This window comes from Procambarus clarkii, chromosome 39, assembly GCF_040958095.1.
Source record: "Procambarus clarkii isolate CNS0578487 chromosome 39, FALCON_Pclarkii_2.0, whole genome shotgun sequence".
Taxonomy (NCBI): domain Eukaryota; kingdom Metazoa; phylum Arthropoda; class Malacostraca; order Decapoda; family Cambaridae; genus Procambarus; species Procambarus clarkii.
Window position 1 is genome coordinate 3,015,181 of NC_091188.1, and position 27,020 is coordinate 3,042,200.

The 27,020-nt window shown below is 38.2% G+C and overlaps 2 protein-coding genes across 6 annotated transcripts; one reads left to right on the forward strand and one right to left on the reverse strand.

Annotated features, from left to right (window-relative positions):
• The first annotated feature begins 479 nt into the window (after nt 1-479).
• On the forward strand, nt 480-1,996 carry LOC123760502 (cuticle protein 10.9-like). The gene is made up of 3 exons (XM_069337938.1): nt 480-539; nt 1,590-1,658; nt 1,769-1,996. The coding sequence occupies exons 1-3, from the start codon at nt 480-482 to the stop codon at nt 1,994-1,996; spliced, it is 357 nt and encodes a 118-aa protein (XP_069194039.1).
• Nucleotides 1,997-3,738: 1,742 nt separating this feature from the next.
• On the reverse strand, nt 3,739-26,529 carry Rad23 (UV excision repair protein Rad23). Of its 5 annotated transcripts, none has more exons than XM_045745955.2 (10): nt 26,353-26,528; nt 23,034-23,112; nt 22,638-22,813; nt 22,245-22,429; nt 19,379-19,472; nt 17,526-17,685; nt 12,536-12,596; nt 12,205-12,332; nt 9,139-9,281; nt 3,739-5,475 (listed from the first exon to the last, which is right to left on the reverse strand). In XM_045745955.2, the coding sequence occupies exons 1-10, from the start codon at nt 26,419-26,421 to the stop codon at nt 5,365-5,367; spliced, it is 1,206 nt and encodes a 401-aa protein (XP_045601911.1). In that variant the 5' UTR covers nt 26,422-26,528; the 3' UTR covers nt 3,739-5,364. The 5 variants fall into 5 exon arrangements, with proteins under 5 accessions (XP_045601911.1, XP_069194397.1, XP_069194399.1 ...); XM_069338296.1 differs by lacking the exon at nt 26,353-26,528 and adding an exon at nt 26,035-26,185; XM_069338298.1 differs by lacking the exon at nt 26,353-26,528 and adding an exon at nt 26,022-26,053.
• Between the last annotated feature and the right edge of the window lie 491 nt (nt 26,530-27,020).

The following is a 27,020-nucleotide window of genomic DNA, read 5'->3' on the forward strand; positions in this document are numbered from 1 at the left end:
AAAAGTACCTAATTTCATCCTCATAGTTTCCTACCTTATGTTTCAAACTCCCACTGTATCTTCTACTACTCACGCCCCCAATATTAGTATATAAGGCATATATTCTTACCAGTATAATCACCTGTCAACTTAGTTATTTGTTGATATAAAAACCTTGCAACAATGTACTCTTTCATCCGACTTGATATGTTAGATTAAGGACCTGCCCGAAACGCTGTGTGTGTTAGTGGTGTTGCATAAACGTAAAAATACCAATCTTATGTAACCTGATCAACCCATTGTACCTTCTTGCAAATAAATTATTATTATTATTATTATTATTGTTATTATTATTATTATTATTACTATTATTATTATTATTATTATTATTATTATTATTATTATTATATCTAATTTTGTTTAGTAGACTAGCACAAATTATTACTCTTAAGTCTACAATTCAGTGAACTGCAGCTAACAAGACATTCACACATAACTGTATGACTTGCGCCTCCGACTACTCTCTCGGAGGAAATTTACCAAGTCATGGGCGACCTTGGGTGAGTGTGGCGGGGGGATGGTGAGACTGGTGACTCGAGGTCCGGCTGGAGGTATAAAGTCAGGCTGGAAACCAGAGGAGTCAGTGTCTGCTCACCACCCCATCACCACACTACCAAACATGTTTACTTCTGTATGTATTATTCAGTCCAAACACGAAGAACTTGCTCCTTTCTTTCCTTCAGATATGACAAGTTTCTGATGGCAAAAAGTGTGCATAATAACTTCACCAAGCATTTGAAACTCAATCTAACTTCAAGGTCAAGAACCAGTTTTGCAATGCTGCAAGAATTTCTTAAAACCGGCATATTGATGATCTCGATAAAATGTCAACATTTCTGACCGGCTTTGTTTCCGACCTAAATTATTTCGTCTATTAGTGTGCCGCTAGTTCTAGTGATCGAGAGCTAAATATCTATGTATTACCATTTAACTAAACTCGAATATATTTGATTACCTTTCACAAGTTTACAAAGCCCAGTCGATATAAAAGATTTAAGTCTGAAGAGTATTTGTGGGCGATTTTTGCCTATTTAATTACAAACTACTGACTGAACTGTTGAAATATAAGCATGAAAAATGAGGTTAACGATATTCTCATTAAGGTGACTCGAATCAGCGATCTTTGTCCTCTCAGACGCGCACCTTACCCCTGTACCACGACATGGTATACGTTATACAACCTGGGGTTCCACAGGACGATTGGAGGCCCCCTCCTTTACCTTCAGCAGAGAACATGTAAAACTTATACTGGCTTCAGTAGTGGCCTCTAGTCAGTGGACTCTCAGGTTGTATAACTTTTACCGTGTCGTGGTACAGGGGTAAGGTACATGGCTGGGAGTACCCTGATCGCTTATTCGAGTCACCTCATTGGCCTAATTGATTTTCTTATTGATATATCACGTTAGTACATTTCTTTTTAAGTTGTAATGATAGTCATCTAATATACAAAATATCAATTAAATCACAGATTTTTAAAAAAGACTTTAGTTATTTATTAGTGCACATAACAATACACAACCTACAACTGTTAATGTCTTGTGTTCCCACAGATGGTGTTGATGTGCATGCTGGTGGCCGCTGGTGTGGCTCTCCCAGGTGGATACCAGCAAGCATCTTATGTACGTTATCATGTTTCACGATTTTCTAACTTTAACATAATATCATAATTATATATAATAAATTATTGTGTGAAGATGGCATTAAAAATCTTACTTTGATGTGTCCACAGGCGCCTCTGCCCTACGATTTCAACTACGGGATCAACTCTGGAGCCACCAACTTCGGCCAGCAAGAGAGCGGCAACAATGGCAACGCCAAGGGCTCCTACTGGGTCAACTTACCTGACGGTCGCGTCCAGAGGGTTGATTACTGGGCCGACGGTAGCGGATATCATGCTACCGTGAGCTTCCAGGGCACCGCCAAACATCCCAGCTATGCTCCCTCTTATGGCTACTAACATCTACCCGCTGTCTAACCCGCTATCATAACCATTTATTATGCAGCTTTTCCAGGGAAAGTTTTTTTTTCAACTTTTGTTTAAATATATTTTTGTGTCCCTCTCAACTGATCTCGTGACTTGATTATTCAACTCAAATTCAACTGTGTATGAACACATTTTAGAAATGTCACTAGTAGACAAATATGGACTTGTATATACTTAATCATTATATTACCTGTTACATCATCCATTAAATTATATGTATAATGATACTCTAAATGTAAAATAAAATCAATAATTTGTCAAAGAACTGATGATAGTTCAAAGATAAAATATACATTCATTATTATTTTGACTATATTTCCATTTGATGATTACTTCCCGCTGATTGTTCTTGTGCACCATGTAAACTGTGGTGCAGTCAAGTTCAAGTATGTTTATTGAGATAACAAAGAAATGCATCTCAAAGGAATAGAGTAGCTTAGGCTATTTCTACCCCCCCCCCCCCCCCCCCGTGGTGCAGTCAACATTCAGATGTACAAGATCCGTTGATAACTCAAGTGATGCATATTTTTAACTCTGAGGCAAAAGAAAAGGTCTTCTGTCTCAGCATTTCGACTGATATACCTGGATCGACCCACAGAGCATCCACAGAGGCAGAAACGTTATAGGCTCACTATAGCCCGTGCTCCATGGACATTTCGTTCTGAGTAGCCTCATCTAAAACAACAACAAAGGTTCACCGCAGCGGAATAGAACTTTCAGAGGTAAGACAAAATGTCGATCTGGTTACCCATGATGATGTACAGTGAAGTATAAACATCCTGTGTCCCCCAACAAGGGGAAAATGAGGCCAAATGAAGTACAAATTAAGGAAACTTGGGACACCCATATATTATGGAAATATATGGGTGTCCATGCACAGAAAGGCACAGGCAGCTAAGCATGGGAATATATTTTGCTTGTACTCTCACAGCAAGCAGGATATGAGAGCAGAAGCCATCTACACACATCCGGGGGGCGGAGAACGAGTGTGCCCGCGTCAAGGCAGCACCCTTGAGGGAAAAAGTACCGTATATAGGCATACAATGAAAATGGTGCATATTGCATGTTTACACGCAATATAGGTGCAATAGACACCATTTTCTGTTCCACTAACAGGAACAAAAAAATGTTTCTGGTACAACTGAAAGAAGTGTTTTTTAACTGGCTCCTCTGCCGCTATCCTGTCTGGTAATGTCCAGACATTGATTCAAACACTGGCATGAAAAACTAAATTGTGATTAGACGATAACCGCAAACCTTCATGATATGTGGAAGTGCTGGTAGCTATAGGATTATTAGACATGCTCAGCTGGTAGCTATAGGATTGCTGGAGATGCTCAGCTTGTAGCTATATGATTATTAGAGATGCTCAGCTTGTAGCTATAGGATTGCTGGAGATGCTCCAGCAATCCATGGGCGACCCATGGGCAACCCCTCCAGTGTGGGGTCCGTGTCTCAAAGACCCTACGATGTGCACGTATTAAAAATAACCAAATTTCAACAAAATGTATCTCACAAAACGAATTACTGTACATGGTTGTTGTGGCATTTATCTTAACTTTCAAAACAGATATTACTGACAAAAGATATGTACATACAGTACTATAAATATAATAAAATCGCAAACTATGTAACAATATGCCATACATATCCACACGTACGAAACGGAATATTTTTTTTCACTTCGTGTAGCAATCAGGATAGAAAAACAACACTTAACCTGCTGGTCATGTTCCTCTTCACAAGAAATATTAACAAATATTTTTACAAAATGCTTCCCTACTGAAGTAAGGCCAAGGGAAAGCACAAGTGGCAACTTATTCTAACTGGGTGTCTTCAGTGACTCTGGCTATTAGCACACCAATGGCAAAACTCATGAGCAGCTGAGGTAATGAGTGACCACCAGAAGCTCAGGCAGAACTGGAGAGGAAACAAATTTTCAAGGCCAAAATTCATTATATAAGTAAGTTGTGAGGCTCACAAGTCACTATTAGCCAGCTGCGGTATCAACTAGCTGCTCCATTTTTTTGCATGCTTACAAGATTTTTTCCTGCACAACAGGAACGAAGCTATTTAATAAGATTTAACCTCAATCTAACACACTTTCCTCGCAAAAAGCTGAAGAAAAAATTCCCTATCCACTCATAATCCAGTAGGCGCTCATAATGAATTAACAGTACTTTTATATTGTCAGTCTTAGGGAGGTTCTCAAAAAGAGTAATGCTGCACTGCATGCCTCAAGCAACATTCCATGCATGAAGGGGCAGATGTTGGAAGGAGCAGAGAAAGGAACTATCTCTAAAGACAACTAAATAATGAACATAATACAAACTTCACTCATAAGTGTGCTGCTAATGTGCTGTAAAAGCTTCGGACAAGACAAGAATGCCATTTCATAATTTAGTATTTCATATCAAAACAACCAACCAATATTTTACATTGAAAATAAACTGCTAATGTACTAGCCAATTTTAGAAACCTTACTGAATTTCCAATTTACAAAATTCAGCTTTAATAAGCTTCATACAAATATTAGTTTTGTAAGTAAAATATGAACATTGAGCACTTAAATCTTCATAACTTTATTTCTCTCAGAGAAGCCTGATGCTTCATTTTCATTCAAATATGGGAAGTAATTATGCACTTCAAATAGTAAAATGCACAATCCCATAAAGGAATACCAATTAAATGATGACTGCAATATATCATGTGTGTTTACTTTCATTCATTCTCTTGAAATAAACATAATTTAAAAACCTAGTAATAGTAGCCAATAGTATGGAACACCTCAAAATACAACACAAAAACTTGCACATTTTTCCTATTAATAATGGCATAACAAAAAATAGGGATTTCTTAAGTTTAAATTCAAAAGAATCATAGATTATGAAGAAAAGATTTATTTGGATGGAATACCTGTAGTTCCTCCTGGATAATCTTTTCCATATCCTTTTGCCCATGCATTAACAGCGAGAGCAAGTACCATTTCAGTAGCAAAGGATAGTAAACAAGAAACCAAATCATCTTACAATTTTCAACAGAAGTAAGATGAATCCACATGAAAGCTATCACACACATTATGTACACAATAGAGTGGCAGCACGGGTTTTTGAAGCATACAACCACATAACAATTAGTGCAGGGCCCAAGCCTACACTAAACATAAGTTCTCCTAACATTCATCAACTGAAATATTTTAAAGTTATTCAGTATACATAATTCAACCTTCCATAAAAATTTGGAAATAACAAGCCACTGGTAAATCAGCCCACAGCTCAAGTCGTGCACTTAACGAGATACTTCATATTCTAAATTAATTTTAAATTTGTTATAATTAAAATCTAATCCCAGGTCTGACTGAAGAGAAATTCGGCAGCTAAATTTTCGTTCTTCTCGCAGGCAAAATAAGCTTGAATAACAACATCCTCTGGAAAGTTTCCCAGTGCCTTGAGCTGTGAAAAAATAATAATAATAATAATAATAATAATAATAATAATAATAATAATAATAATAATAATATATATAAGGCAACTACATACAACATGCTTTACTTGTAACCGATCAAGAGAGGTATCTCTGGGAATACATATTTCATGATGATAATATGGTGAAAAAGAGTACAGGAGGTGCAATGATTACAGGATTTGTAAAGAGAACATTGAATAAAATGTGCTTAGATTAGAGAAAAGGAGGATGGGAGGTGCAAGTGAATAAGACAGTATGGTGGTGGTGATGGTTTAAGTGGCATGTACTGGCACCAAAGACTGCAAACAACCCTCAAGTCTTGTTTACCACCATGAAAGTCATTAACTTCAGAACCAGGGCCTCAAATTACACCTTTGCAAGGTCAGAATTCAAGTGCCCAGGATACCCGAGATCAAGCCATCTGGTTTAGAGAATGGTTAGGTTAGAATCTTCAGGACTTTTGAGTATTACGATGCACATCTAATCTCCCACAGGCAATTAGCACAATGATGCCTCAATGCTCAAGGGCAATAGGAGCAGTTTATAGGTTAATTATAGCACTGAAAATTGTGAACAAGAAATATAAAATATTTACATATAGAAAGCTAGCATTGAATGTAATGAAAGGCCAATTTCTGGACAAGCCCTATTGGCTCCCTGAATCTCACTGGAAGTGTACCATCTACTGGGTTGCATCAGCTGCAGAATTCTATTTGGCCTACCGGAGACCAAGAGCCAGAACCTGCCCCCCCCCCCCCAACCGAGGCACAGGGAGCAGTGGCATTTATATATTTATTTATACCACCACTGGGGAAGGTACCCAGAAAGTCAACGAGACAAAAACCACAGCTGGCTAAAGAGACCATACCGTCATGAACCACCAGAACAACTCCCCAACAGTGTAAACAAACAACAAGTTTCAAAACAAGTGCCAGCTCATTCAGCCAACTTCCACCACTCATATGGGGGAAGGGGGGAAGGTAGCTCACAGTCAGCTGGTGACACAGCCCTCAGTTCAATGGCAGATGAGAGAAAGAAAAGAATGACGAGTTAGAGGGAGAGAGAGGGAGGGTGTAGAGAGTCACCAGGGCTCACCCAAAATTTGCTGTCATTACATTTAACCCTGGTTTTCTGGGGAAAGCTTCATGTGGCTCCCTGAAGCTACAGAGAAGGAAACTCAGGGCACTTACCTGGGACTTAAACAGGGGACCAAGGTAACTAGATTGACCCTCAAAGCATCCACCGAGGCAGAATCAGTGGTATGAAGGTAGCAGCAGAAAGTCACCAATGGACACAACAGATGATGCACCCCGGCCAAACCAACCAAGCATCAAAGGACCCCTGTGGAAGCCAAGCGACTCGTTCTTCGCCAGAAAAGAGGCTGGTTGCAAACAAACCACCCACATGTGCCAAAGAACCTCACTGCCCTCACTGCCGGAGTAGAGTAAGAAGCTCCCCAACCCTACATCTGGAAGGCAAAGGAAACCAAGAACATAGCCTAGAACAAGCAATCCAGGACTGAAGGGGCCACCGTGAACCAAGGAGAAGAAAGAAATGAAAGAACACTGTCCAAAGACCAAGAAGAAAGAAATGAAAGAACACTGTCCAAAGACCAAGAAGAAAGAAATGAAAGAACACTGTCCAAAGACCAAGGAGAAGAAAGAAATAAAAAGAACACTGTCCAAAGACCAAGCAGGCACAGGAGGCGCATGAGCAGGCCGGAGGTGAAACAAGGTGTGAGACAGCCTGCGAAACGGGGCTGAGAAAATATCGACACTGAACGCAAACTGCAGCAGCTTGACCAGCGCTGCACAACATGAGGTGACAGTATTCGGCATAAGATACCAACCAAGAACGAGCCAGGAAAGAAAGCACCACCAGCTCAAAAACTGACAAAAAAAACACAATTGGAAAAAAAAGCATCATGAAACCTCAAATTGCCACTTTGCGGAAGCCTGCAGGTGGGACACCATCAACTCAACCACCTTATCGCCATATAAAATGATGATAAACCTACATCATAAATAGTAGATGTGTAGCATGGAGGAGAGGGTTGAACCAGCAAAGAACTGGTACGTCACTTGGCTGACCCTCTAAAAGTGGTGAAGCCACGGAAAAACTACCAGGTTCGGATACTGACCAAGAGGGAGGGAGGGAGGGAGAATTAGTAGGAGCTAGTTATGCAGTGTTACAGCATGTTTTTATGTTTCATAATTTGTGCTGGATATTACCTGAAATTATTATGTTACTTTAAATTTATATTAAACTGTTGACTTAAGGCAAAAGGAATGTTGTGTGGTACATTCCTTTTCGGAATGTACCACACAACAGGTTCGGACACCGAACAAGCAGCGCCTGAAACTAAGACTAGACTGGCCCCACCAGTGCCAGAAGGAGAACCCTACCCCAATAGGACTCCAACCTGGACAGGACCTAGAGCAACAGCCAGACTTGGGGAAAGAGGTAGAGGAACCCCAACCACAACCAGTCCAGCTGAAAGGCATCAAAGGCGTTCTTTTAGCCACTGTGCAAGTCTCGCAGTCAGGGAACAGTGCCGCATACAAAGAAAGACACAAAAACCATGCCAATGTAAAGAGGTCCACATCCGGGTGCCCGAATTACTTGACAAAGCCACATGTAGAATGCGGCATCAAATGTCCCCTCTGTGGAAACGGAAAGGAACTGGGACATATCATTGGCAAGGACATTGGACACTCCTTGCACCTGAACCACGTGGAGAGCCAATCCCCGAGAATGCAGAAGACCAATCTGTCGAGTCCGGCTGCAAAGAGACAGGGACACTAGGGAACCCAAGCCAGTTGAGACAATGAACTAAAGAAGAAACAGTCTGAATGGAGCCAGATGGAGACCCACAGATGATGCGTCAAACAGGGTTTGCATCTTATTTACTAAGGCCCAAGAAGGATATTAATGGACTGGAATTTTTACAAATATGCCAAATGATCAACTGAGGTGTCAAATGACATCCCCCAAGAATGAGTAGGGGGTCTATAAAAAAAATGGGCACCTTAAATCAAGGCAATTAAGAGTATTTGGGCCAACCGCTCTCAAGCAATTAGAATGGTTTATGAGTTAATATCTTTAACCCTCATTTTTTGTTACTAAATTTCTTGCAAGCAGATGCCAACCCACCCCATGCAACTAAAAAATGGAGAGGTAATAATAATAATAATGATGAAATAAATAATAAATAACAAGTGTTGCCTTCACTTCAAATTGCAAACACCAAATGTGTCAAGAGGCAAAATGCTGTTTACCAAATTCTGGCATCTCATCTTACCAATTTGTAAATCACAGTGACATATGTACGAGAAAATGTTTTGGCAACCTGATGAGATAGAACTTACATCCATGGACTCCTCAGACACACACACACTACCAATTGAACCAAATGTCTGGGGAAGACACGGACAAGAGTTTAATTCAATCACATTGCCTCAACACTGCCATTCTAGTTTCTCTCCAGTTTCATGATGTAATTCTTGCACTTCCAAAAATGGTTTGACAAATTTCTATAATTCTTCCTTTCATTCTATAATTAACAATTATTCAATAAATAAAATGTGAAAGAAGTTGAGAAAAATGCACCTTTATATTTAGTAAAATTAACTTTTTTTTCCCCGACTTACCCTTTCAATAGCATCTCTATCTTGAGGGGAAACAAGGATGGCATTCTGACCAGGAACAGCACGGCCACTAACACCACCACTACCACCGCCGCCGCTGCTGCCACCTCCACTACCCTGGTTACCACTACCTCCTGTGCTCACACCTGAAACAGAAATTCCAAAAAGTAAACCTAATGAACCATCCAAGAGCTTCAACCATTGAATACTAACACCATAAATTCCAAAGATACAGTACTGCAGTGAATTTGAACCCTTTGAGGATTTAATTTAAGAAAACTGATTCACTCCATGGACCGATTTTTTCTGTAATATCTTGTTTGAACGGAACCCGACTCAATGAAAATTTTAACCCATCAGAAGGATTACAATATGTTTAACCACAGCACTGAGCATAGCTCCTTAAGGCACTCTATGGGTGGTGAAAAAATTTTCTCCACTCGGCAATACTGTATTTAATGTTTTTAAATATTTTTTTGCTATGATTTGAAATGAAAATGGTTGAACTTGGCAATACAGTACTCTTAAATTTTTTGTTTTTAAAATTTTTCAGTTACAGTATTTGCCGGCGTATAAGAGGCACTATTTAATATTTAAACGTATAAAACAATTGCCCTGCATCTAATGCAGCCATATTACGGATGGGAGACCAAGGGGCATAGGCTAGGGAGCCGGACGAGATTACTGGGTAAGTTCGCTAGGCACAAAAATCATTGCTAATAATAAAATATTGAAAGTGAGCCAAGTTATCACAGTCTGTTATCACAAACTTATGATACGTTGGCAGTTATGAAGAAAGCTCACATCTTACCCAGTATACATAACCCACGCCTGAAATCTCACACATTATTTAACAACTGGGTTACCTTTAAGACATTTATTCATTATCTAAATGAAAAATGTTCCTAGAAATTTGAAAGGAATGTTCAACTTTCATCCGCCTGTCAGCCAATTGAAATGCATGAATGACAACACCACCAGAGCTCTGCGATGGTGCGCCACCCTGGTGGCCTGATGCGGCAACGAGACATCACACCCAGAAATACAAGTTTCACATTCTGTATAGCAATTCTCTTGCCCAAAATATAAACAACTACACCACAGCTAATCTTACAGGAGGTAAGAGTTATGGTACAAACCCCACTTTAAAATATCTTTCAATAAATGTATCATGAAACATACTAAAATTATTTTTTTTTCCACAAAATATCCTTGTAAAATAATAAAGATGCGTCTAGTGCGCCAGCAAATACAGTAATGTTAACAATTCATTAACAAATGCACTATGAAGTTGTCAAATAAAACAGGTGCGCAGTGCAGGGGTTAATGTCCAATGTAACAGATTGTGTGTTTAATAAAAAAAAAATACTCTGAATAAATATGATTCACAATGTCCATAAGCAAATTCAAGTTAATTTTCACATTAAAATGTACTTTTTCCTGTGATTAGCTATACAAATTTAAGTTTTAGCATTAGCAGTAAAAAATGGCAAGACACTAAGTATGGTAACCACAATAACAATCGAATAAATTATGATTATGTTATTCAGGTACAGAATAAAGTTAGATATATTCAGGAGCAGCCAGTAGTGGGATATACAGGAGGGTCTGGGATCAATAATTTTGGATAATCAGGAATATCACTGATTAATAAAATGAAATGTGATGCCATTTCAGATGATAAATACTGTATGTATAAATATATAAGTGAATTTAATTAAAACAAATTTGAGTAATAACAAAAATATGGATCTGGCAATGGAAAACTGCCACGTTGTCAACTCTTTATCATTTTAACAACTTTTCCTAGCATTATTATTAATAGTAACAAATTATCTTCAGATTTCTCTACTCCAAATTACTCCATAATAAATTTGTTGAATGTCTGCATTAATTTGCACGAATGTCTACAGAACTCAGAAAAGTATTCATGATTTTCCTCTCAACAATTTTACACAATGCCACACTGACTATCATTATAGCCCGTCATCTTCAACAACCATTGATCGCTTTGGCCTCAGGAGATAGAAGCCAAAGAAAATAGCTGTTGATTATGCAAAATTTCTGCTGGAAGGTAATAATATTTCTAGACTACACTCCCCTTCCTCCCATAGCTTTAATAATTATAATTTTTAATTTTGTGTGTACGTAGGACATTTAAATTACCACATTTGCAGACATTTTTCATAAATACTTACCAAATAAATGTTAACTATCAAAGTGGACACATTTTGAGGTACAGTATATGCAAAAAGTAAAACAAAAACTATTCTAGTACATTGACAACCTGCTGAGGCACTGCCATGACAATTTCACCATGTATTATTTCAATTTTGAGCCATGTAAACAAATATACAAGTTTTTCTAATTGAATGACATGGCTGCCCCACATGTCACTGTTTGTTGTAGACATCAAAATGTTCAGATAGCAGCAGACATGTGAAATACCCGAGAATATTAATACATTCACCATCCCCAAAGCAAAATTGGTAGGACATATTACTGTCTGCAGTAATATGTCTGCAGTCTGCAAAGAGTTATAAAATAAAAAGTAGGCATCTTTCAATATCACATACATTATATTGCAAAATAACTTGCCAGGTCTTTCCTCTCCATTTTGCATCCAAACTGCGCCTACTGAATTCTTTCAACACGATATGGCTAACTACACTGCCAAAATCTTAGTTTGAAAACAAAAAATAAATATCTAATCAATCTGCACCTAGCCACATCTCTTTCAGGCACTTTCACTCTTCACATCCACCTTACTGCAGCTCCCCTCAGCATGAAGCTAAACACTCAAAATGTTTTTGATTAACTGCTCATACTGGAAAGCTTTAAAAGCATTCTGAAAAGCATCTTTAAAGCTGTTACATTGAATTTCTCTGAACATTTTGGTCGAAGATCCGTAAACCAAGTGTTTAGAATGATTAAGCGGGCAATATGTCCCTATCTGCTACTGATTCGTTATTGACATCTATGCCTATCTAAACCTGTTTCCTTATTGTTATCAATTACTGTAAGTATAAATAAAAATGAATGGAAACTAATACAAGATCTTGAGTATACCTCCTGAGCTGCCACCTTCATTCAGCATTCGAACAAACGCCTCTTGGTTTTCCTGGATAACGTGCAGTAACTGGGGATTCGTTTGACCAATTTGTTGAATAAATGCATCCAGAAGTGACGGATTTGACCTGGGAAATCAAGTTGAATAATTTGTTTTACAGAATGAATATCTATGCCTAGCCCAAAGAAAATTTAGTTTCTTAACAAACTTATGTCATTCTTTTATGGAACAGCACTAAAAGTATGAGACATATTCTTCACTCAATCATTAAAACACTACTCCATATAAAAGTTATACATAAGGAACAAAAGCAATTGCAAAAGTGCTCACCTAATCATCTGCCGCATTTGCTCAAACTGTGGTTGTGATCGAAGGAAGTTAAGAGGATCCTCTGAGGAAGTCAAAAGGTAAATTATAAAGATTCAATTATCAGCATGATGCATCACCAAACATGATATACAGTATACTGTATTCATTTCCAAAAACCTTTAGTTTGTTCCTAATAACTGCATCACCATTAATTGTAATGACATTCCTACTGGGAAATTTCTTAACCTACTGAGCAGAACACACAACTATAATCTTATCAAGAATCCATAAAAGTTCATCTGGAGTATATATCATCATTACTGCATCACCCCATTTCATACTTTCATTTTGTGGGGAAAAATCAGGCCAAAGATAATGAAGCCGTACAGAGTGGGAAAGTCAAGCTAAAGATATTACAAAAATATACCCATCCATTTTTACTGCAACATGTTCAATGCAGAGAATCAAGAGGAACCAGCACCACCACCACCTCCAAAAAACTGTCCCCCACAGGCCCACACCAGTTCAGAAAAGTTGACGTATATTGCAAACAAAATGTTTACTCCCTCCTTGCAACTACTGGCACCTTCTTATGTTCACACACACGCTGTTATTCACACTCAATCCCAGTTATCTCACTCATTCTCTAGTGCATTCTTCACCAGTCTATCATAATCCATGGTCTATCAACATGACACAACCATATCAATACTGTAACATCAAACTTTGCCATGTCACCTCTATCCATGACCTTTTTATGGTACTACTTACAATTCTCAATAAAAAAAAAAGCAACGATGAGAATATTCAAGAAATAGTCATAATTTTAATGTAAAAGGGTATGTATGTGTAGTTACAGGATGAAAGCTATGTTCATAGTATCCCATCTTTCTCACTCATTGTCTTATAACGCTTTGAAACTACTGACGGTTTTGGTCTCCTCCACCTTCTCACTTAACTTGTTCCAACTGTCTACTACTCCAATCACAAAAGTGAATTTTCTAATGTTCTTTCAGCAGCTTTGTTTAGTTAACTTATTGCAGTAATGCATAGTAAACTGTTCATTGCCACATGGTAGTAGGTTCCCAATATATATAAAGCTTAAGTTTTACTTGATGCATATACCTCAAGACAATTATATAAATGTAGTGCATACATGATATCTTGATAATTTGAATAGCATAATTTAACAAAGATTTGGGTTAACCTACAATAATGCATGTTGCATTCATGCATAAAATTTATATAAAAATTTTTGTTTGCACATTTATAACAATCACATTTGAAAAGTACAGCACATCCTAATATGATTTATAAATTATAAAAACATATGTCTTGCCTTGGCCAACTATAAACATTGTTTCATCACCCTTCGATGGACTAATAATACAAAATCTACTTGGACCCAATTCATTATTTGGCAGAGCCGCTGCAGCTTGAGTTCAGGGTCAGTAATTCCCTAGCTCCAATTTGCAGTCTCATGCATTGTTTCACCTTCAGTATGCTCTTGCGCCACTTAAACTAGATTGGTCTATGGATCAGGTGCTTCGTCTTCTGTCTTCCGCTTGGTTTCCTGTGCCCCCTTCAGTCTGAGATTGTTTTCTCAAGTATCTCTTCTTGGTTTCTCTGGCTTCAGGTTGCAAAGTTGGTTAGCTTCATGCTCGTCTTCGGTGCTGGAGTTTTTGTTCCTTCGGTTCTGGGAGACTCTTCAGTTGGTTCCTCTTTTCCGGCGAAGAATGAGTCGGTAGGTTTCTGGAGGGGTCCGTTAGAGTTGATGCCTAGTTGGTTCGGCCAGGGGTTACATCATGTGTGTCAGGTGATAGTGTCCATCGCTACCTTAGTGCCACCACTTCTGCGTCAGTGGATGCATTGCGGGTTGATCTTGTTTCCTTGTCCCCCTGTTCCAGGGCTAATCTTTCACAGGTCATCCGCAGTGTCATTAGGTCTAGTCAGTCCGAGGTCTACCCTCATGCCCACGACGTCTGGATATATGCTGTTCTTTCTGCTGTTTTTGTTCCTCACCAATATGTTCTGGGCTGCTCTTGGGGAACAGGGGTTTTGATGGTCTACAGGATTCTGGCGGCCCAGTAGCTGGTCATTGTACCAGAGCCACGGCACCCCTAGGGATCTTTGGTCAACTTCCTAAGCCAACTGTCTCACCTTCGTTCTGATACCTGCAGTGCTTCCTCTTTACTTTTAAGTTCTCCTTTATTCCTTTTCTGTGGGTAGCTAGCTTCAGGGAGCCACAAGAAGCTCCCCAGAAAACCAGCATTGAATGTACTGAAATGCAAATTTTTGGGCGAGCCCAGACTCCCTTTCCCAGGGAGTCAGGTTTCTTGCATCATTCGTCAAACTGACAGTGAAGCATCCCGTGAGTTGTGGCCTGCCCCTCCTCCTCCCAAACGAGGGGAAAGAATGGGGTGAATGGGCACTAGTTTATAAAATTTTCAATCTTTTTTTTTTTACATACTTTGGGGAATTCTATAACCGTTTTTGAGTCTGCAGGTCTCGGAGGAGCCAGTTGTGGTTTGTCTCACTTTCTGGATGTCTTCCTCAGTGGTGGCATAAATGAAAAATATACAAATGTCACGGCTCCATGCGCCGTGAGGGGGACCAGGTTCTGGTTCTGGGGTTCCCAGTAGGCCAGAGAACTCCGTGACTGATGGCACTTGGTAGATGGTACCTACACGGAAGATGGTAGCTTCGAGGAGCCACCGGGCTCACCCAGAAATTGTCATTTCAATACATTCAATGCTGGTTTTATGCAATTATAATAAATTCCAGCAGCAAAGAAATCACTTTAAAAAATGACTTAACTGGCAGATGACACCAAACCCGCATTGCATTTGGAGTGTTTAACCCTATAGCACTAGTACCCATGAATTAACCCTTAAAGAGAAGTTATCATCATTTATTGATCACTTGGTCTATTGCTGTTATTATCGACTGGGTTTTATATTAATGATGTAAATACAGTGTGTCCTCACTTGAACAAACTATATGGTGTAAGGCCAATTCGTTCCCTAAGTAATTTTGTTCAACCCATCAAGTTCCCAGGCAACCCCTCAACCCTGCAGAAAAAAATCAATGGGCCTACATCCACTATAATGCATATAAAGGTTTGTGACTTACCGTACTAGGAGAGTAGTGTAATGAATTATCTTCACAAATACCCCAAAAGAACATTTAAGTACAAATACAGCATAAAACATCTTTCTTTATGTCTATACAGTATTAAACAACAAAAATCACAAACACAATTTATTACGTATTTATTATTTTGAACATGCCATATGATAGAGCAGCAATCATTGGTAAACAATTCCCCATCAGAGTCATAACAATATGACAATTATTAGTGGCTGCAAACATTACATAATGACCAGGAGTTACACAAACTACTTTACATTAACCTCAATATAAATATTCACAACAAATTAATATATTATGCAATCTTGATTTTGACTATGGAGTATGTTACAGCAACCATTTGCAAACAATGTGCTCTCAAAATTATATATATATACGATCATTACTGAACCCAAACAAGCGAAATGGTAGAATTTTCTCGCTGTACTTACGAGGGAGGTACACCAGGAAGTCACAATAGCGTCAAGTATCTTTGCAAAAATCAATGGAGCAGGACAAGAATTGAACCAGTTATTGTGATTTCCTAGTATATTTGAAAGGAATTCTTCTTGGAGAACTCCATTACCTACAACAGTGTGTATACAGGAAATTTATGAAAATTTGGACTGGCTACCAGCCCAGTACCTCAAGACTCCTAGTGGATCCCAAATTAAATTACTTATAGCATGTTGTGATCGAATGGGTTAAGGCAGGCATCTGGAGTGACCAAGAATGATGGTTTGATCCCCATCCTGCTGCAATGATTTTCACAGGGAGGGAGGTATCCACCACCATCCTCCCTCCCTCACCACACTTGTAGCATCTATGATGCCAGTCAGCTGATGTTACACATTTGTCATCAAATTTCACTCAAATGGAAATTTATTCCAACTATATTACAATCTTCAGTATTATGTTTGCTCTGGTAAGACATCTTGTCAATAAAAAAAAAAAAGGCAAATTAGTGCAGATAATGCAATAATTGACAATAACATTTCTGACAAAGCTAACCAGCCAGCAATGGTGGTTAAACATGTGTACTGACTATTGGCATGCAAGTCAGTATATTTTTATATCTTTAATTTGTGTATAATTTTGAGTTAATATTGATAGACACTAATACTTGAATAATAGTTTGTTGTACTTTAGTATTTCTGCTAGTTTTACATATTTTATTAATATTTCACCTTAAACTAAAATTTATTTACATAATGGTGAACATTAATGTGGTGGAAGAAAACTAATCACTTTTGGCTGGTTCTTTGTATATATTTTAAATATTGATATTTTACAAGAATTTGTAAATTATTTTGTCAAATTTAAGTTTGATTAAAAGTTTTAAGCATTGTATAATAGTTTACACTTTTGATTAGGTAAATCATGGATGATGATAGCACTGCCGCCTCTCGATGCTTGGCGACGGCTTGGACGAATAACCCTCACCCAAATGAGCATTTATATGTTCAACTGAACAAGGTGTACTGAACACAATTTGTTTGGACTCGCCAGGAATTCATTAGAGTGAGGATGCACTATATGGTTATAATCCATCCATATGAGTATATTGGAGCAAAAAAAAAAATTCACTTTACACACCATGAAGTATTTCCATCCTGGGAATGTCTAATAACACATGCACACACACACACCAGGTACCCCCAGAGCAAACTATTCCTGCAAGCACACAGGCACAAATAAACATGCACATAAATGTACACATGTAAATATACATACAAAAAATGCACATGCAAGTTTAGATGCAAGTTGATGTAGACATGCACACTCTACACACAATAAACTTAAATTATTTAATTCAAGAAATTATATAAATTTGAATCAAATGCTCTGGATAAATAACATTAATATAGGAAGATGTGCTCACCATCAGGATCAGGATCACCCTCAGCAGCAACTTGTTCTTCACCTTCACCTCCCGCTGCTGGGTTGCTCGCTGGCTCATCTAAGTTAGGAGGGATGCCATCAACTAGGTACTGGACAGCCGTGTAGGGGTTATTGAAGCTTGCCCTAAGCGCTCGTTCAACCTGAGACCGACAACACCTTACCCTTAGGAAATGGTACTAAATTACCCACTTTGATAAAAAACATTCAATGGAATTCATCCATCAATTTACCTTGTCACTATAATTATAAAATGCCCAAACCAGCTTCTCTAAGCCTCACGAATTTTTTTCCCTAAACATTCAAATACATTTGCAACATATTTATTCAATAAACAAACTTAGTCATGCTCCAAATTAAGAGGCTGGTAAGAATAGTGCCAAATAAGCATTAAGAGAAAACTATTATTTTTTTTACCCCAGGTGGGTACAGATGACGACTTCAGACTTGTTAGCAGACTTTCACAACCTACTAGGTTTTCCTGGAACAAGATCCACCAATCGGTTTACAACCAGGTTACCTTAACTGCTCATGTGTGAACAGTTAACCTTTTGTTCAAAGTTCACCATCCACTATGCCATATATATGTATGAATATGATTACATTTATAAAATGTACATTTATAATAAAATCCTGCTCTTGATGTATATTAATTTCCAGATTATTTTTGTTTCTCCTATTTTTGCTAGTCTTAAGCTTTCAATGGTAAATATTATTAATACTGTACTTGAAATAATGTACATACTGTTATTTTTTTTAGAAATGCTTTACCGAGCTTGTACTGTACTATAAATTGCACAAATTATTTTATTTACATTACTTTGGTAGCATCCATAGACGTAGTGAGTGTACATATACCAACTGTGCATTTTGTGAGTGTGTGCAAGTGTGTGTAAACCATTGTCTGATTGCTAAACCATTGCTAAAGCATTTTCACTGGATATAGCATTACAATATTTTTAAGTTAAAAGTAGATTAGAGGAAACTATTTCAGGTCATAAAATTAATAACAGTAAATAACAGGTTTCCACACAAGTTGTGCATTGGGCATGCAGATTAAAACTGCAAATCTTGGTATGTTGTTGAGCCAGGTCATTATAAACTATTTGGATAGACTTCCACTACTATTTCCACTCAAAAAATGTCTACTATTAGTTTCTTGGGTTAGTTTTACAATAATTTCTGCAAGGAGGTAAAGGGCTTTTAAAATGCAGGGAAAATGATTGATGGCTAATAAGGTTAAAGCCTTAAACTACCAGAAGATCTCGATTGTAAAGAAATTTCCCCCTCATTAGTATTTCTAAATACTTTCCCCCATTGCCAGTATTTCTCTGGATCCAGCACCCTGATTTTTTTTTTTTAATAATAGGAGGATAGCCCCAAAATAGTGAAAATGAACCAGGTCCATCAACCTTCCCACAGATCTGTGAACTCTGGCCCTGCATCCTAGGCAAATCTGCACATCAGCCTGGAAAGTGTGCATTGCAATTGGGAAGTTGCTGAATAGAGGTTGCACTAATTTAACTGATGGTACTACATGCTCAATATATTATTATTATAATTCAATGAGTAAACAGTCTCCGTTTTCAAGTCAGTGACCAAATAATTATAAATTAAATCTATAAATTTTATCACACAAACTGCAGATACCTTATCTTTAGTACAAGTGAATAGGTGTTGCAAGTGAATAAAAAGTATTGTATTATAAAACCAAAGACACTGCGCATCATTTGTTTGTTTTTAGTAACAAACCAGTCAAATCATTTTGGCATGCTTCTAGTATTATACATAAATACAATATAATCGAGTAATTTGCATTATGGAAACAGCACTGACCTGCGACCTCTCGTAGCCCATTTCCATTATATTTTCTACCATACGGTTAAATTCTTCACCCATTACCAGCAAGGACTCAGCACTACCAACAGACCTGGGGAAATTTTGTGATGAATACTATAAACAAAATGATTACATGGTAACCATCCACCTTTCATGAAACAGGATCAACTATGGTTGATGACCAAATTACCCAATCTGGTAGCAAGATTTCATAAATCATACTAACATAACCATTTCTTTGCAATGGTTACACTAATCAAACAATCCCATCCCAAAACATCTGACAGTGAGCCCAGTAAGCAGGTCTTACCAATGTTCAGAAAACAGGCAGTTACCTCTTGGTAAACAAGATAAAATACAATTACTGTACTACACAATTTCAGTTCATAAACTAGCAAGGTTTCAAGTTCACTAAATTAGTACAAAAATTGCTGAAAGCTTACAGTTTACTAAGTGCAAAATATAAGATGAGCAATAAAATTTATTCGATATAAGTTTTTTATTAAAACAAAAGAAAATATAGTGTAGCAGAAAACCTTTTTAACCCTTTCATCGTGGCACTTCTTTCTCAGTCCAGTTCTCCTCTTATATCAAGTGCAGGTATAAAACATGATTTGATATTTGTATTTATTCTAATTTTAGTACAGTATATGACTATCTTCCCAATAGTATCATTTAAAAAACTTGATTTAGGCCCCCAACACTGATACAGTATAGATTTGAAGTACTGTACAGGATAAGTAAAAAAATTTAAAATATTTCCAAATAGAAAACTTGGTCCAAGCACTGTGCTCATAGTTACATTAATAATTAATAAAATATTTTTGTAGATTTATTTGTAAGGAAAATTAAAGATGACTATAAATAAAGTTGGAAATGTACAAATTTTATAACGAAATTACAACCTCTTGTGATTTTTTATTGGCCGATTGATAGCCTTTTCTTTGGAAAATCAGTTTTATAGTGGAAAAACTCGCCGGTTTTTCTTGGGCAATTTGGAATTTTTTAGTGGCCAATTGGAAGTTTTTGGATGGCAATTTGTAGGTTATTATTTGGCGGTTCACAGTTTTTTGTTGTTGTGAGATTTGTTGTTTTTTCGTCGGACATTTTCCTCTATGACCTGGTGTTTGCCTCTATGATGTACCCCTGGATTTTTTTAGTTTGGGTCTTCTTTCCCTTACTGGATGTGTTATGAGATTCCAGAGTCCTTCTGGTTAGTGGACACTCCTCTGTTCTCTTTGGGGGCTTAGCTTTTGTCGTTCCCAAATGCGAGCGTGTTTCAGATGTTTTGGGCAGCCTTTCTTTTGAGTTATTCGAACCTCTCTGTGTCGTCTTGGAACCAGCATCTTCCTCTTTACATGGCTGTTCCCCAATTGCAAGGCCCTCACAGTGGATGCCTATTGACTGGATTGGTCATGCACCTCTTTCTCCTGCTTCAGCTGTTGTGGGCAGGTTGGAGTCCTACCAGGGGAAAGTGGTCCTTCTGGCTCTTTAGTGACCAGTTCAGTCTTGGTTTCAGGCACTGCTTGCTTGGTGTCTGAACCCGAGCATTTATGCACGGCTTCAACCCTTTCAGAAGACTGGCCAGGTGACATTTTGATGGTTTAACCTCAGCTCTTCGCATCTGAACTTTTTGGCACTTCTCTATCACCATCGGCGAGTGAGTGGCTACTTTAGTGGTGTCTCACCTGCAGGTTGTCCTCTCGGCAGAAGTATGAGGTTTCTTGGCAATTTTTGCCACTTCCTTTCTCTTTGTCACTGCTTTTAAGTTCCAAACATGTTTGTTAATTCTCTTGGTTCTCTCTTGGCTTTTTCTTGATTGACATCTCATACCAAATACTGTTGCCACTTATCATGCGGTGTTGGTGGAGCAGCGCAGCTTGTATTCAGCATCAATACTACCTCAGCACCGTTTCGCAAGCTGTCTCATGCATTGTTTCAGCTCTGGCTTGCACATGTGCTGTTTAAGCCAGCTTGATCTTCAGGCCACCTCCTTTCTTTTCTGTTCTCTTATCAGTTGACAGTGTCTCTTTGATCTAGGATGAGTTCCTGTTTTCTACCTTCTCCGTGGTGTAGTTAGCTTCAGAGTAACAAGGGGCACCCCTCAGAAAACTAGGGTTGAATATAATGAAACTCCGATTTCTGGGCGAACCCTCGTGGCTCCCCGATTCATTCCCTCCCTTTCTAGGTCATCGAAAGGGGGCTTTGTGTGCGCTCTTTGACAGTGAGAGTATCTTTCCCACTTGAGGAAACAAACGAGTGGGAGGGGTGGGGTGAGTACAAACCTTCAGCCTGTTTTGGTTAGCCGACTTTCTGGGTGCCTTCACTGGTGAGGGGGCAGTGTCACCTGCTTCCTGTTCCTTTTTGTTGATGGGGCCCAGGTTTTGGCTCTGGTCCACGATAGGCTGAGGAACTCCAAAGCTGATGCAACCGAGTACAGTAGTTGGGAGCCATCTCGGCGAGACAACTTCAGGAAGCCACCAGAGCTCGCCCAGAAATTGGCATTATCCATACAAAATGATTGGTTATATAATAAAATGACTGGAAGTAGTCCTAATTGGTTAGGAAGTGTGGGGCAAAAGAAATGGAACTGAAAGAAAGAGCACTTACATTTCTAACAATTACCCATCACATTATTATCTAAATCAGTGGCTCCCAACCTTTTTGGGAAGTGCCCAATATTCAAATACTCAAAAGACACCCAAGGGAGGGGGGAGGGTTGAAACTCACCAGTTGGGAGCCAGGGATCTAAATCATTAAAGTATTTCCCCACTTTCATGGGGGCAGAGAGTCATCAGCCCCACCCTAATATTGAAGATAAAATCTGCTGGATTTATCAAATAAGCAAACATAATAAACTTACCCCCCTGAAGTTGTCTGCGAGGCTGGTGCTGCTGCTGGTGTTGTTGACGCTTCTGTAGGCGGAGTGGTGGTAGTGGTGGTAGTACTAGTTGTTGTGGTTGTGGTGGAAGTGGAAGAAGCTGTGGTAGCTGTTGTGGAAGTAGATGCTGCCTCAGATGATGCTTCTGTGGTAGGTGTACTCGTACTCTGGGAAAATAGTTTGATGGTAGAACTAATTACTGTACAGTAATTAGTGAAAGTATATTTTCACTGTACAGTGAAAATATACTGTAAAATATTTTCTCCCTAGATTTTTTTGGATGACAAATCACTCATTTGTACATAACAAATTATTAATTCAGTCTTAGTACCGAGACATGTGGTCATTTGTACTATGTTTGAAATAAGACCTTACCGGTGAAGTTTCTGTCGATTCCTGTGTAGAAGCAACATCTGGCTCCTCTATCACTGTGGGATCGGCAGGACCAGGTGGTGGTGCTGCCGCTTTGGGTTTTGTAACCATTATCACAAGGAATTTCTTATCGTCGATGTTATATGAATCGAGTGTCGTATCATCTTGTAGGATTTTACCTAAAAGATATAACATACAGTACTAATTTAGTAAATAGGGTAGTCACTGGCTACTTATTCCAAATTTTTCATTATTCCCTTTTCTTCAGCATTAGTAACTTAAAGTATACATGCTTCTAGCCATTAACCATTCCAATTAAGAATTCCAAACTACATGATGGAGGAAACTCATAAATTTCAAATGATCTAGCATTCATGACACTGGGCTAATGTTACATACCTGCATAAATAAGTTTCTGGCCAACAGCAGGATAATCTGTGCCTTTTTCTTTCTCAACTTTCTCTTTTAAGGCTCTGACCTGAGGGTAACAAAAGTAATGTTACATTTTAAAATATTATTAAAAATGAATATTAGGATATTTAATTCGGTTCCCAACAATACACTAAATGAGTTCCTTAAAGTAAAACAAATCGAATTATAAAGGAAGGAAGAAAAATAACTTTTGTGCTGTACATAGCTGAATAAGGGATGAAATTTTTACCTCACAGTAGAGGAGCTACAGATAAGTAATCTAGAAAACCCAACCCAGCCTTTTGCCAAGCATAAGGATGGGTTGACAAATGTTATGACACGCCTAAACATTTCTGAAGGATAATGAAATTATTGCATTTACAGAAAAAAAAACAGGGTATTCTTTAAATTATTCCTCCTCTTCCACTGCCTACATCAAAGATTAAATTATGCGAACCATTTGTGCAAGTCAAAACAGAAGTGTCTTCTAAACGTTTTCTGTGAAAAATTAAGACTTTCTGCCAGATGCCGAAATATTGTATATTTCTTATTAATCAATCATTAGTAACATGCACTCTTCATAAATTAACCAAGTTTCCATTCTTAACTTTTTAAACTTAACCACGTTTAAAAAGAAGCGAATACTGGTGTGTGTGTACAGGTAAATTACAAAAAAAATTTATCCTTTCAGTGTGCCGTGTTTGTCAAATGAACATAGCCATCTGCACAAATCTTAAAATATTTGAATTAAAATTTCATGTTTCTTCTTTGAATATGAACTACAAAATACAGTATGGCAAAAACAAAAATTACAAATTTCATATCCTTTCTTGGATATATATATACACACAATTTTATATTAAATTTATATAGGGTTCCTAAAATTTTTATAGTTGCCCTTTTTTTTTTACATTATAATATTCAGGGAAACTAACTAAATAAAGGTGAAGAAAATAAAATTCTTGTACTTGATATTTTTATAAATATTTTTGATGTAATAACGCAAAATGCTCCAAAAATTTCTAGTTAATGACTATTTATACACACTGTAATAACGTTTATCCTATTATGTAGTAATGGCATATAAAATCTTGGTAATTACAGGTACAGTATTGAGTATAGCTGAAAATTAAGGAATGTACAATACAGATGTATAAAATACATTTCTTTATAAAATAATTCATGCATCTGTAACAATAATCGAAGTGAATAGCATTAATTTAGCAATTAATACGGACAAAAAATCTTTAGACCAGCAGGTGCCAACCTTTCAGAGCTCATAGATCACTAAATTCATAATTTTAAATCCCGCGGATCACCAAATAAGAAATGATAGTTAATAAAGCAAACTATTTGATGCCATTACGGTATATATAACAGAAAATAGTTACATAAAGAAAAAAAATTCCCAGACCATCAGTTGGTGGTCTGATATTATAAACCATTATAATATTTTCTTATTATTAATAAATACCACCACTAATGTACACATCAGTACAGCAGTATTAATTTTTGTATTACAGGTAGTACAGTATTTTATTAGCCACACTTAGGCTAATAGAATCTTTATAACTTAATTTTTTATATTCATAACAGAGAATGGGATTTTTTCCCCATCAGTTTATCTGACCTTCAAAGCAGTCAACTTATGGTAGAGGTAGCACTGTATTATCTGGCTGCCCTTTGATAGCTGCCAGGTGGTAACAATACAATATTGCCCATTCTGCAGTCCAAGAATTATTGAGACATTGTTTGAAATGCACCTTGATTATGCTGCAATACTGGTCACACAGAAATAATTGTGGAAACATCAATAGTGCCAAATACTTTATAGCCATAAGAGGCACCACCTGTACTTCCAAACCCAAATACTGTATGTATTAACTAGATTTAGCATAAAATTACATACAATAGTCTAACAACAAACTCACAAAATGTAGTACTATTACAAAGCATAGTGAGCCAGACCTCATTTCCCAATAAACACTAATAGGTAAATAGTACCTTATCAGTAAAGATGCAAGGATTTCTCAGGATTTAATTTTATGACAAGATTTAGGCTAGACAGTTTAATTTCTTCAAAGCAAAACAAAAATTGGGAAATAGTTTAATCATTACAGAACTAATCTAAGGACTTTTAAGTGTAGGATACAATTTTGAGTAGTACCCAGAGTACAGCCTACTGTATCCAAAGAGCACTTTACACCATGAGTATATATCACACATTCACACTTCTTAAGTTGGGATCTATTATTTAGAATTATTAAATTATTCCTAAGAAAGAACTGCAAGTTTACTTTTTGTTATGCTCTGATAACCGAGACAATAGAATGTACGATTCAATCCCATCACAGTACTTTACTAAAAATAGGAAAAATTTGTATCTTGCTATAATAAGTACACTTCATATTACTTACAGAATTCGAATGGAGTAGAGTTCAAAACCCAGCCCCAGAATGAACAGACTTATACTGAACCAGTGAGGACTGCACAATACACAATTATAGACAATACTTTTTATTTGAAAAGATAAATATAAAACAGCTTACATATGACTGGGAGATGGTTTAAATAAAGACTGCCATAGGAAACACAAACTTAGCAAGACCACCATACTTAGCTACAGACTAGGCTTAATATACAGCACAAAATCACGAGGGTATAATCCTGTACAGTACCAGCCATGTGGTAGCCAACGAGGTATGCTCAAATCGTACACGGGCACTTCGACAAAAGCTCAAATTCCAGTTGTCAAAACAGTATACTGTACTGTTTGGTTAGGTTGGGCAGGGTTAGACAGGTCTTAAAATCCAGTGGTAAATACTCTAGGGGTATGATGTGACCTGTCTCCATTCACAGCCACCCCGGTAGTCTCTCAACCCTTAGCATATGCTACCGTGTAGGACAAGTTAACTGCTACGTGAACTAACATCCAACCCTTGTGTAAGCTAAGTAACAAAATGATCTTTTCCTCACAAAATGAACATACTGGAGACCAGAGTGAGCCTATGATAAGTGAAGAGCTTCCCCGATAAATGACCGCTGGCCCGGCCTGGCCACCCCTCCCCACCACCATATATTGAGGCAGGAGCCGGGTGTCAGGCCTGCCTGTGGCCCCTGGGGGAGGAGTGAGTGTCAGGTGTCACCCCCACACCCCAGGAGACCTTCCCGAGAGTGCGGCAGCGCCCCTGGCGGCCGCCTCCTCACGCCTCTCTCTGCTGCCTCACCATCCTACAACAGTAACTCAGCACTCCAAAACTTGGCCCCCCTCAAGCTTGGGTGTGTTGTGCACGCTCACGCAGCTTACCGTAGCGGACAATTCGATTTCTACGGTGAAGGTCTGCTGTTGCAAGTTCTTAAGCGTTAGAACCACCATTTTCGGGCGTGTGATGCTGTAAATATTGGGTCACACGGCCTTGTTTGTCTCACTCCTGCTGAATAACAGCCGCCATGAGCCGTGACGTCACGTCCGGTATGTGGGGTTCCAGCACTGGCCGGCGCTACAGGGTGGCGCACAACCTTCCACGCACGCTCCATATAACCCTCCACGCACACGGCTATGTACCCTCCATGCACACACGTAACCTTCCACGTGCATGCTATCCTAAACGCACACGAACCCTGCCTTCCTCCTCCCTCAATATATAAGAAACACTCCCATGTCCTCTTACCTAATACATCGCATTTTAAACGGAACCCACCAATGCGTCAAAATTGTGGGGGTTTTAGTAAAGATTTGAACGTTGGTAAAGGCAAAATAGTTGCATTTTTAACGGAGTGTCAACTAATCAAAAGCACACGAAACCCTCCACGCACATGCAATCACCTCCCACCCAACCCCACGCACACACATATATATATACGCAGCCTCCATGCACACAGCCTCCACGCACACGAAACCCTGTATATTCGTGTTCACGCAATTTAGCTGACACGCAACATACCATCCACGTATGCACACACACACACACAAGA